General features: G+C 34.1%; 1 protein-coding gene across 2 annotated transcripts in view; it reads left to right on the top strand.

Moving 5' to 3' along the window:
• Positions 1–13,401, top strand: part of LOC118264971 (ATP-binding cassette subfamily G member 4) — a 42,853-nt gene that overhangs the window by 24,090 nt on the left and 5,362 nt on the right. For both annotated transcript variants that reach the window (XM_035577649.2, XM_035577648.2), the window contains 3 exons: positions 175–316; positions 1,230–1,429; positions 9,666–9,823. In XM_035577649.2, the coding sequence (XP_035433542.1) occupies positions 175–316; positions 1,230–1,429; positions 9,666–9,823 (500 nt within the window). The remainder of the gene's footprint in view (positions 1–174; positions 317–1,229; positions 1,430–9,665; positions 9,824–13,401) is intronic.

The raw sequence follows: 13,401 nt of genomic DNA, 5'->3' as shown, positions 1-13,401 counted from the left end.
TAATATGACTTTACACTTCATCAGCACTATATTTGAATAAAAAATCAATTACCTTCATTGCGGTCAAGTTTACAAACGAGTGGATATTTTTCAATAAAAGTGACATATTTTATATATTATTATTCTTTTGTGGATTTATTAAGTCTCTTATATTTAATTATTCTTTTTTAACAGTTGAATGGCTCGGTAGTTTGAGCCTGCAGTGTCCATCGTACCACAACCCGGCTTCGTTCATCATTGAAGTGTCCTGCGGCGAGTACGGAGACAACACTGGCAAGCTGGTGCGCGCTATTGACAATGGAAAGAATGATATTCGGTGAGCTGATCAATTTTACTATTTTTGATACTCTACGTCTTAAGGCAGGTTTCCCCACCGTAAATTAAGGTGTTGTTACCTCACATAGGCCTTCTCCAATGACTCCTAAAAGCCAGCGGCTCCCTGTAACCTACAATCTTAATTAGGTCGTCTGTATGGTAGCCTACTACACATTCAGATCGTTAAATATCGTTAAAAGATTGCCTTAAATATCAATGTTTTAATGTGTATTACTTGGTTATGTTGGTACCTCATGGTACAAAGGTGCATGCTTTGTATCTAACAACCTTCCTCCCTAAGTAAGTAAACAAGATTGTTATAAATTACAAAAATGTATGATTATACGCTTTAGCAATCGATGTCAACGGACTCTATTTAAGTACTTCAACAGATCAGACTTCAAGAGGTCAAAAGATTTGTTTTTTTTTTATGTGATTTGGAATTTTGGGACATACCTACATACTCAAACTAATCTTTTTGCGCCTTAAAACATCCTAATGTAGAAGTATGGTACCCATAATAATGTAGGTAGATATTTTTTTTATGTATGCACCTTTTCTTTTTTTTGTTGACCGGGGAAACCGTCAAATGTCGCCTAGGAAAAAAATTACGAGTGTGGGATTTTTACCTCACTAAACTCACCCCGTTGGTCACCATCTGCACCTAAAGGAGGCACCGGGTCCTCTTGGTAGATCAACCCCGGAGCCCCCATGGTGCAATACCTGTTATAGCACTTCCCTATGGACACCTATATCCTTGAACCTCTCTGTGCAGTGTAGTGCACGGCGGCACGAGACCACTGTGCCTACCTACTGAATGTATGCACCCACTATGACATAGAAGAAAATTCTAGTATGGAGAAACATTTTTCTAAATGTCTTTAAGCATAACTCATCAATAATTAAACTTGCAGGACCGGCATGCCGTTCCCAGAGAGCAAAGTGCCAGACTTCAACAACAAGAAGGCGATGGAAGAGTCTCTGAACAAGGAATGGAACAAGAATGACCTGTCCCAAGTCCAGGAGAAGTTCAGAGATGGCAACAACACTACCAATGGAAATGGCAACCTACAGAATGGGATCTTGCAGTATGCTGCTAGCGAAATTGCTAAAGGTAAGAGTACTTTCATTATCATTTACATCAACAGATGTAGGCGTCGACTACTGGACTATAGGTCACTTCTACAAAAGAGAGATTTGCTATTGGTATGGGTCTCTTTAACAACAGAGAGATTTTCTTTAAACTCCCACGCGTACCTCTGCTGCCCGGTCTCTGTCAAATATGTCCCTTAGTTGACTGTAACGCTTAGTTAACTGTAAGTGCCGGGGGCCTCGTCGTCGGGAAGAGTCGTATGGGGGTGAATGTATCTCTATATCTCTCTATCTGCTCTGCTATTATTATGCAGCCCATTTTTCCGTTCATTTGTTATTAATAAGCTGTACCTTTAGTACGAGTTGCTTTACGTTGAGCGAAAACGAAACGAGAGCGCATTCGGTGCTCTGATTGGCCGGCGCGAATAAACCAACTGTAGTTTCTGCCTCATAACTTTACAGAAGTTTATTTGGTACTTCTATTTGTTTTATCGTACTTAAATCATAAAATGGTGAAAAATAAAACACTGATTGAGAACTTCAATCCGTCAATTGATTTTCACAAACCATTGAAAGTTCATTCACGTGTGTAACGAGAAACAACATATTAATTGCCTAATCAAGTACATATTAATTACTTTTTTTCGATATCATTCATTGTTTCGATGCCAATGTTATCGGCACAGATTACCTTTGTACATTGAAGGCGCGCCGTTAGTTGCTACGCAAACTAGTTATTTCAAATTCAATGTCGAATTATAACGTTTTTGTTTTGTTTTGTAAAAAAAAACTAAAATAGACCGTCTCGTTGGTCGAGTAGCAATTTAATAATTAGACTGTGATTGGCTATATATAACTAGTTTAAATTGATATAATTATGTAGGTTCCGAACATGAAGCAAATACTGTTAGAGGATATGTCATAACTGGATTTCCCTTAAACATAATGCGTGACACTTTACGAGGAGCGCGAGACGTTACAAATCACATAAGTATATAATACTTAGTTAAATGGAGTTAAGTTTAGGAGTCGTAGTCGTTACGTCACGTTACCCCATAAAATGTAGTAAATCGTGACGTCATATCACATTACAAATCAATTAATAGTCGAAAGTATTTAATTTTGTAAGACAAGATAAGATACGTGTCTAATGTTTTAAAATAATTTACCAAACTAACATTAAAAAAATATAGGATACTTACTACCCTGTTGGTGTTTAGTAATTAGCTCTTATTAAAAACTATTTTATTTTATAAAACATGATGTCATGTTAATTAATCAAAATGATTTTTTGAAAAACCTTGACAGTTTAGTATATATTTTATTACATGTCCACTTAGATCTTAGATATTACACACAACCTCGCCACAAGAATGACGCCACAACATTAAATATTAATTATTTCCTGTTCCGATTAATAATGGCTACCATAAATTAGGTAATCCTCTCATATTCGCTCGCCAATATTACATAATTTATTCTAATATTATGAAGAGAAAAGATTTGTTTGTTTGCATTGAATAGGCTTCAAAACTACTGGACCGATTTTATTTCGTTTTCAAGGAATAGTAGTTTCAAGTTTATGTAGGCTTTTTCTCCCAATGTTTCTACATCAAGGGCTTTAGTCTGCTATTACAATTGTGTCAGAATGGTCGATCAATGAGCAGTGCAAGAGGGACAGAGCTATGTAGGTTGTATAGCTCCTTCCCTCTTGCACTGCTCAATTATCGACCATTCTGACACAATAGTAATAGCAGACTCTAAGGCCCCAGTATAATAACTTAAAATAAATCTTTTCGCGTGAAACCACAAGCGGACAACTAGTAATAAATATTTCACACAGAGATTGTGTTCGTTTATGTCACCGGGAGCCATTTTGAAAACCAGTTTACTTAATTTGCGGAAAAGACATTCATAAAATCCAGTTTTGATTTGAACTACATAATATTGTCATTCATTTTAATACATTTAAAAAACTAGCACGCTATTTTAATGATCTTATTACTGCCGTACTCAGAGTCATTTAATAGTTACTTAACCTAGTCCTTAGCTATTGTTTTCGGAACAAAATAGTTACTAAGGAATAGTTAAAGTAATCATCATTAAATGTCTCTGAGTACGGCGGTTATTACGATTGGGAATTGCCTTTTGCCAAGCACCGGACGCTACATTGAATAACGCACGTAAATTAACTACCAGTTGTACTTCAATGCTGTTTACTACTAAAATAAGAATGTTATATGAGACTTACAAATTGTGCGTATTGCACTTATGTGTAATTTTACTTAACTTCTAGTTATGTTTAAAACTGGCTTCTTTAAGCGGCTGCGCTCGCTTTCTCGTGGGATAAGAATCAGCCATATGTTCATATAATCATATTATATCCCATCACCCAAGTCAGCATTCGTCATCAGTTAAAATCCGTTCAGTTGTTTCTGCGTGATTGACAGACAAACATCTATCACATTATAATATAAGTGTGATATCTACATACATACATCATACATAACCTTACGCCTGTCTCCCATGGGGGTAGGCAGAGACAATGGAACGCCAATTACTACGAATCTTACACACCTCTTTCGCTTCATCAACAGTCATCAGTCTTTTCACGTATGGTTTTCGGTTAAGGCTACTTTTAATTTAGCTCTTTAATATATCGCCAATCTAGTCGCTATAATGTCCGTCTAAAGCGCTGTCTACCGATGGCCCCATTCATATCTGCCTCGTGTGATATCTCTATTATATAAAAGAAAATAATAAGACAAATGGCCTAATTATGCGTTATGTCCTTAAAATTATGACCGTCATATATCAAACAATAAATAATTAATTTAACCTTGTGATAATTTTGTACGTAGATAGTAGTAATCCGGTAATATTTAATAAAAAATACCTAAACATAAGTATCAAAGATTAAAAATGTCATAGATAATGACATTTCGCCTCTGGATGCGGAATTTAATGCTTATCGGTTTCGGTCACGTGTAGAAAAATGTTGTCGATTTGAATTGTTGATTTGAAATTTGATTTATGGCCGAAATTTATGACTTACTCGCACTCAGAGACATTTAAAGCATAAACTGCCGGCTAAATATAACTGGGCTTTTTCGGTCTTTTGAAAATTTCGCAGTAGTAGTACGGAGTCTAGAGGCAATAGGATTAACTATTGAGTATACATTGTACAGTGGCATTTCATGCCATAATGTAAAGGATGGCAACACACCTGTTACCCCTTTGGTGTTGCGAGTATCCATGACTGCGCTGATCGCTTACCATCAGGTGATCCGTATGTTTGTTTGCCTTAAAAATAATGTGTGTGCCTACACCTTCCGAGATAAACAGCCGTAACGACGGCGATATTTCAAAACATTTTTATTACGATTATCTAATACTTCATTTATTCTCTGATTTATAACACTCTCTGACTCATAAAACCACAGAATAGGCATTCTATAAACAATTATAAATGTCCACTCGTGTTCCGTCATTCACATGTTTAGTTGCTATCGATATATCACAGCTTAGCCCTCAATCTAGGCATTAAGTTAGATAAAAAGGTTATGCAGTTGTACCTAACTGATAAAAGAGATCAGAGGTAACTTGCATCCTGTTTGTTATGTGTTAATTATGTCTAGAATAGTTATTGTATGTTAGATATTCATATTGATTGATAGAAATTTAGATGCTGTGTCGTGCTAGCCCAGAGGTTTAAGACGCCCGTTTTTCATGCAAGGGATCGAAACGTCCGGAGCTGCGGACTACCTAGCGGGTTTACCGGGGCTCCAGCTCGAAAAGTAAGAGTAGAAACGGGGTGGTTTTTAGTCAGTAAGAGTCGGATACTCCCTCTCGTTTCGCCCAAGGCGGGAAAAGTCATTGGATGATTCTCCCCAAAAGGGTTTGAAACCGTTAAATGTACTTTCTAAGATGTCTAAATAGGACACAAATGACAAACGTTGAAGGAAAATATCGTGAGGAAAACTAAGGTTATAATTTCTAATTATAAGTTTGAAATCACATCCGCGTTGAGCAAGCATGGTGGTTAATGCTCAAACCTTCTCCGTGCGAGAAGAGGCCTTTGATCAGTAGTGGCCACTTATGTACCTATAGGTTGTTGATGATGATGATGATGATGATCATTGATAGAAATTGAAATTAATATCTTCAAGTATTTTTTTTATTTTTATTGGTTGTTTCATCGGCCTACCTTTATGTATTCAAACAATTACCATATAAAAGGATTAAATTAATGTTATATTGGAGCTAATAATGGAAAATGAATAGCCATTGTGCTTAAGCCATTTATATTGAACACCTTTTGTATTTCGCGTAAATTCATAAGGCCTCTGATTAATTGCATAAATATGTATAACCTGCATTAAATACACAAATATGCATACACATATACACAGATAGACATATAATACCCGTTGTTTCTCAAGGGTCTAATCAAAAGAGTCGTTTAGAATCTGTTTTCTACTGTAAAATTTAAATGAAAGATGTGAATCACATAAAAATACGAATACGTACAATAACGACGATGACGGGGTATGAAAATTACAAATCTATTTAGTCCGTCAGTTAGGTAATGAAAAAATATTAGACACGTATTTTTTATTTAGTCATATAAGATAACAATACTTAGATAAAACGCATCAAAGTTTAGGAGTGGGAGCAAATACGTAATTTCTACGTATAAAATGTAACTAGACGTATTTAAATTAAGAAAGTATTTATTTCCGTAAGAAAATCATTATGGCAATAGGCTCACCACCTATTACATGGGACTTACAACATAAATTGTGAAAAGTGGGTGTACACAGTGGCATTACATGTCATAATGTGCACCTCTGCCCCGTCCCCTTCGGGGATTAAAGGCGTGACGATATGTATGTATGTATTTATGTAAAATCAAAAAACGTGACAAATATTTAAAAAAATCTACAAGACAGACATTAAAATAAAAATTAGTTTTCTACCCTTTTATTGCTATGACTCATGCCATCCAAAAACATTATTGTTTTAAATACAACATTATCTATGTATTATACATATTTTTATACACAAAATATTCCTAAAAATTACTCATAAAAGGAAGGTGGAACCCGGTAGTACGAAGTCTAACTAATTACACAATCAACTTCCATAGCACGTTGATAAGAGACCACATTAAACATAATAATTATGAACTTTATACCGTTGATAAACGAATGCAAGCAATTAGTTTCCATTAAGTAGCCATTACGTTTGTATTTTATTATAGAAACCATTCATTTTGTATACGCCATCTTGGTAAGTTATGTGGCCTTGGAAATTGGCCTGAATGGATCTTTTAAGGACTGATAATGTTATATCTAAGTCTATTTATAAATATTTTCCACGTGGCAGATCCATGTTTTGACCTAATCATCATTGATGTGCCTATCCGATGTGATCCGCATGCTCGGTTACCACACAGTTCCAAAGAAATTCTTTAGATAATTGATTTTTTAAGCAACAAAGACATATGTTTTCACCGAAGCAGTAAAGTTAAACTTATTGCTAGTTAGCAACTTTAGCAGTTAGTAGGCATAGGTAACTAACTATGCACATAAATATTTATGTAACCTAGGCTACTTAAATGTGTACAATAAAGCATAAATAAATAAATAAAATAAATACTTACATAATAAAACTAACACGTATGAAGCAAATTACTTCCAAAATTCCTACTTATTATATAAAATCACAAAAATATAAAATAATAATAGTGTATATGTCAGTCTTTTGTGTTTCCTATTATTGTATGTTTTTGTACCGCTGTTGTTATAATAGAAATTAACCAAATTACCGTTTGTGGCATTGTGGAGGACATGATACCAAAATCACGGTAATATTATCAAAATTGTGGGAATGCATGCGTGACTAATTGTGTTAGAGTTTATATGCCTACACTCCATAAAAATCATTGTGTAGTGCTTATGTTGGTATAATTTTGATGACTGACCCTCATGTTACTGCCTACATTGAGTTGCGGACTACCTAGTGGGTTTACCGAGGCTCTGGTTAGAAAAGCAGGAATTAGGAACGGGGTGGTTTTTAGTTAGTAAGAGTTGGACACTCCGTCTAATGCCTCGCACAAGGCGGGAGAAGTCTGGACAATTTTCCCCCTCATTACGAAAAATGACGAGTTTTTACTCAGCATGTATTTTAAGAGGTAGATGTTCAGAATCAAAACTTGCATTCTACAAAACGTATTATACTGAATCTTTAAGACTTCTTAAAAAAAATACACCAACCAGATGAAACTGGTTTATGTCAACTTCCTATTACTTATTACTACTTTTTTCTATAACAATAATCATTGAAGTTAATAAACGCACTTAAGACTAAGAAAATAAAGTCTATATTAGAATAACTGTGAACTGGTGTCGTTTTCTGAAGTAATGTTGGACTTTAATCCTTTATTATCTGCTTATTAAATGTCTGACTCGTGTTAAGTATATATGTAATACTTGTTTAACGTCTGCGGCTTTACTTGTATGGAATTTTGCAAGGTTTTCCTCGATTATCTCCACATGGTATAGCAAAATTAGGAGAAAAAGTCTGTATTATGATCTATAAAAGTAAACTTTCCAATGATAAAACTATTTCTAAAATTAACCTCTTGTTTGCTGGTATATGAGACACAATAGAAACACATTGTGTCTCGCGTAAATCTGCGTTCCGGCATACCACGGGGTAATCCAGTAGTTTCAGAGCCTAGTCTATACATACATATATACAAACAATCAAATCTTTATAATATTTAGCATAGATATATAAGTTAGTGTATATTGTATACGCGTCATAGATTTCCTTCCTTGACATTTGAACTTAATGTCTTGTCTCTGTTTCAAAATGTATGAAGGTTTCGAATTGTTTCCTTGTAACTGTTGCTACAAGCGTATGTTTGTACTACGGTGGCGTAGGCAGAAGTATATAGTTTATGTAATAATACCAAATTACGTTCTCATTACCGAATAACTATACTAGTAGCACAGTTTCTGAAATATGACCCAGCGTGTGGCAAATTGGCAATTAAGTCGGTCTCTATTACACGGGACTTGAGTTCAAAGTTCTTGGTAGGAAAGACTAAGATAGTTTATATAATAATCCCAAATAATGATCTTATTATCGAATAATTCGACACCAGCAATTTATACTGCGCTAACTCAAAAAGCGTACTTTACAGTAGAGGCGTTTAAAGGGAAAAACGTGATAACTTTTACATTAATTAAGATACTTTTTTGAAATTTGGTATGCTTAATATTTAATTTATTCATTGTAATATCTCATATTTATATTTCCTTAATTATTTATATTTTTTTATTTAGCGCAAGTTAGCCGTATATAAACGTACTCGAAGCATCAAAGTTCTAAAACGTTCGGCCTTTACAGCAACATCTTATTTAATACTATTTATAGTACTCCAGGTGTCTAGACCATTATATAATAATCCCAAATAATGATCTTATTATCAAATAACTGTACTTTGTGCAGTAATTATTTATGACCAGAGGTCTAATTATTCCCGAATATAAATCCAACAATACCTTTACTTAATTCCTAACCCTCAATTAATTAATGACGGCACACGCGCTTGTAGCGTTTCTGGTGTAAAAGTCGCTGGTGTCCATTTTACGACGAGCAATTGAAACTTACCATCAACATGATCCGTCTAGCTCATGAGTTACCGTGCTTGCTACAGATAAATATATTACTTCCAGTTAATTTCCATTACTTGTTGCAAGTTTGTAAACAGATATATAAAGGTGGAATAAACAATAGATGTGTTGTGTAATACATGTTTTTGTATAACAACGCAATTTTAGTTGTTTTCTATAAACTTTATCTAATACGAGGAACTCAGGATGTTATTGTGATATCTTTATCATAGTAATTAAATATGTGTTTTCTATTTCCTACGGTATTTTGTAATAATATGATTAAAACTCTGCGGAGGACAAAAAAGTTTCTTTCTTCAAATAATGTCTTCTGATTAATTTCTGGTGTGCGGGACCATTGACGTCATGAATTCATCTCCCTGAGACGCGCCGGAATTCCAATGTTCCGGTGTTTTCATGGTTGATCTACTGTAGATCCTAACATCGCTTACAACGTTGCAGCAGTGTGGGAGGTTGTGGCAGGCTTGTCCCATAAAAAACGCGCTAAGGGCTGTTAATGTATAATGAAAATATTACATTTCTCTACTAAATTCTTATTTTCATCTTCTCCAGGTGAACCGCTGGTAGTCCAAATGGATTCGGAGAAGCAGGACAACGTGGAAGTGGCGCTGTTGGGCGGCGAGGGCTCCCCCAGACGGTATGCGACGTCGGAACTCACCCAATTCTGGGTGGTACTCAAACGAACACTGCTGTTCAGCAGGCGAGATTGGGTAAGTTATTGAAATATTTTACTAACTAGCTACTTCCGGTTTTACCCGCTATGCTTGGCTTCTATTGGTCATAGCGTGATGTTTAGTATAGCCTATAGCCTTCCCCGATAAATGCGCTATTAAAGCCAAAAATAATTATTCAAATTGGACCAGTAGTTCCGGAGATTAGCGCGTTTCAAACAAATCAAACAATCAAACAAACTCTTCAGCTTTAACGCATATTAGTATAGATTAAGCCTAATTTTGGTCATATAGTACCTAGATATTCTCGAAAAGACATGAGATAAATGGTTTTGTCAGTATTGTTGGTGATGTATAAACCAACCTGGAGACTCGTATTACCACCATGGTTGACAGGCCTTAAAACATAGGTTTATACATATAATATATTTATTTATGACAAAACATAATATTAACATACAGTTTTGAGTCACGTTTTAAAATGAACGTTAGACAGTTCAACTTAGGGTCCAAACTCCAATGTATGTATGTATTGTCCAGTTACAATTGACTATTGTGATTTGTTACAAGTTATGATCAAACATTTTGATGTGTCAGGGATGATAATGTCATCATACGTATTAGGTACAAAGGAAGCCATATGGCTTAGAGCTATACTTTATTTAAATTATTAATATCATATTTAGCATTTGTTAGAGTATTTAAAATCCAAATCAACAATTCATAAAAGATTAGTCCATCCAAATAAACGGAAAATGCCGCTTCCTTATAGTGCATATAACAGAGATTTTTCATACTCAGCGACAGTCGTTTAGTTAATTAATAAATCTGAACTGTTCCGGAGCACGTGTTAAAATTTATCATAATCAGTCAAGCCGTTTAGGAGTTCAGTGACATATATATTATATTATCTGCAAAACAATGCACTGTTGTATCGAGACTCAGTTATTTGTAGACTCAGTTATTAGTAGTTACCCGTCAATATTTTTTGGAAATTAGACTTGCGACACTACATAAAGCCAAATTCATTGTGCATTCGTGTCTTTAAGTAATTTTGGTATTTTCAAAGTCTATGATGTATTAATTTATTTATTGTGTGATAAAAACAATGCACATCCATTGTCTTATTTTAATGTCCCCATACCTACAATTGTGTAAATATTTATTTGTAATTTGCATATGTCTAGAGCCGTTAGTTTTTTTTTTCTTATAAGCCTGCGCACTTCAAAAATAACATGTCAGCTTTGAAAAAAATAAGTTCTTAGGGCAACGACCGGACGATTCGTTTTAAAATGGCCGACATAACGGGTGTTCGCATTAATTTTGTGATTTTAAGACACAAATATATTGTTTCGAATTTGTTTCCAAATTAACGGGACTGTACGTAGGTATTTTAAATAGTTAAATCTATCATTGCCTCGTTGGTCAAGTGGTCGAAAGTACGATCTTTTTACAACTCAATTATCAAAATATAAAAGTTTATAAATAAATAAATTAAATCTTTATTCATAATTCAAAAATGCAAAATACAAAAATATTTCTTAAATAACTAGATTTGGTCTCACAAAGTTCGATGCCACTAGCTATCCTGTATTGCAGGCGAGAGGAGCTCTAACATTCTTAAATTATGCAAAAGAAAAATATGATTATTTTAATATACATACATACAAATATACCTACAAACCTTTTATAACAGGTTGATAAGTTGTCATCTCCTTTATGTGTACTATAAGATTACATCTGCTTACTCGTTTTAAGAAGATAGTTAAAGTACAAAGTTAAAGCATTTATTTCAATTAATCCTAAAATAGGCACTTTTGAAACGTCAAATTGAATTTTCCGACAGTCTGTTTGCCAGTGAAACTAGGTGCTCCAAAGTGTAGCTTCGAATGGAGAAGAACGAACAATCTAATATTTATAGGTTATAAGGTCAGGTGGGGTAAGTGAAACATACTTTACTTGTATTTTAACATAACGACATCTGACGCAGTAATGCGACGATCAATTTCAGTTGCATTTCTTGCACAGTACTCTCCATTAGCCAATGATTAATGGAGTTATGACAAACAGCTCTTTAGTCTTACCATAAGCGAGAAAACAATCAATATTTTCAGACTATGGTTTTGTTTCACTTGCCCCTGGAAAAAACAAGTGAAACAAACGTCAGAAATATAGTTAAATGTTGTATTTATGCAACGGTTGCTATGACTAAGGCAACAATTCAGAATTTGTTTCTCTAATGTCTATATTCTACAATCAATATAAGGCTTAGTTTTGAAAAGAAAACAAAAAACGTATTTTGGGGTAACTGAAACATAGTTACCATGGTCAGATTCTCAAACATTTGTATAAAATTTAAAACAGAAATTTAGGTAGTGAAATCAAAAACAAAATAAAAATATTTCTTTACTGACTTAACAGTTTGCTTACAATTAAAAACAAGCATCAGACACCGTACAGTGTGTATTTTCCATAATCTAAAGGGACAAAAGTCTTGTGTACAAACTGTACAAATTTACTACGAGTAAAATGTTTGAATGAAATTTAAAGACATTGTCAAGGTTTCAGACATATATTGTAACCATATTATTAATATATAACACAGCATATATTTCAATATATGTATAAAAAAAAATTAAAACTTCAAATCAGAAGTAATGAAGACCAACATAACAGGAAGAAATTCAGTCAGAATACTGAAATTCTTCCAAGTCGCTATTAGTATCAGAATCTTAATTTTCTGACTGAATTTCTTCGCGTTCAATGTCAATAGTACTCATTTGTAAAAGTTCACAGACTTCAGGAGTCATTTGGCTACATCTAGTTTTGGGAGCGGCACGTAAGCTTGTAATGTAGGGGTCTGATGTCATTAGTAACCGATTTATTAAGTCTGTGTCCGTGTCCACAATTTCTACGAGATATTTGTGAAGGCAATCTGAAAATAAAAAAGTTATAAGAATTTCGCAAATATAATTTAGACACAAATAAAATTTATGATTACCAACATTTTTAATCACGTAAAAATGTTTGTGATTTCTGATACGGGGGAAGTGAAACATTGTTTCTCTTTCCCCGTGTATTAAGTTTCACTTACCCCACTTAACACTTTTTTAGGTTTAGTTTTTACCAAAGCCAAAACTCAATTATCCTTAGGAATTATCGAAATATAATCATTGGACTAGAAAGTAATACTTTTTACTCAGTACTTACCATTAGGTACATTTAAAACACTTATTTTAAAACTTACACGAAGGCCGAAAACGTCACACCTCCAACTCGTGTTTTGACAACTGACAGTTGAAAAATTTCTTTTTATTTATTGGTGTAGAAAATGATAATAGCGACTTCTATGTTTTATCAATAAAACCACATCGCCATTCTGTTTTACCGACTAAGCGCGAAGTATCGATACACTTGTTAGTTATAGAGTTATGAATGGGTGTTTCACTTCCCCTGAGTTTCACTTACCCCACCTGACCTTACTTAAACTTATTGACCTTTTGCCTTTAATACAGCAAACAAGATAAACGTATCGAATGTCACTATAAATGTGTTAATTAGTATATTTAGGTTATATTTGTTCTAAAACTCGGTCGAACCAAGGTCAAGAATATAGT

This window comes from Spodoptera frugiperda, chromosome 28 (genome assembly GCF_023101765.2).
Source record: "Spodoptera frugiperda isolate SF20-4 chromosome 28, AGI-APGP_CSIRO_Sfru_2.0, whole genome shotgun sequence".
Classification (NCBI taxonomy): Eukaryota; Metazoa; Arthropoda; class Insecta; order Lepidoptera; family Noctuidae; genus Spodoptera; species Spodoptera frugiperda.
Note: the sequence above shows the minus strand (reverse complement) of the source record. Positions and strands in the feature narration are given on the sequence as shown.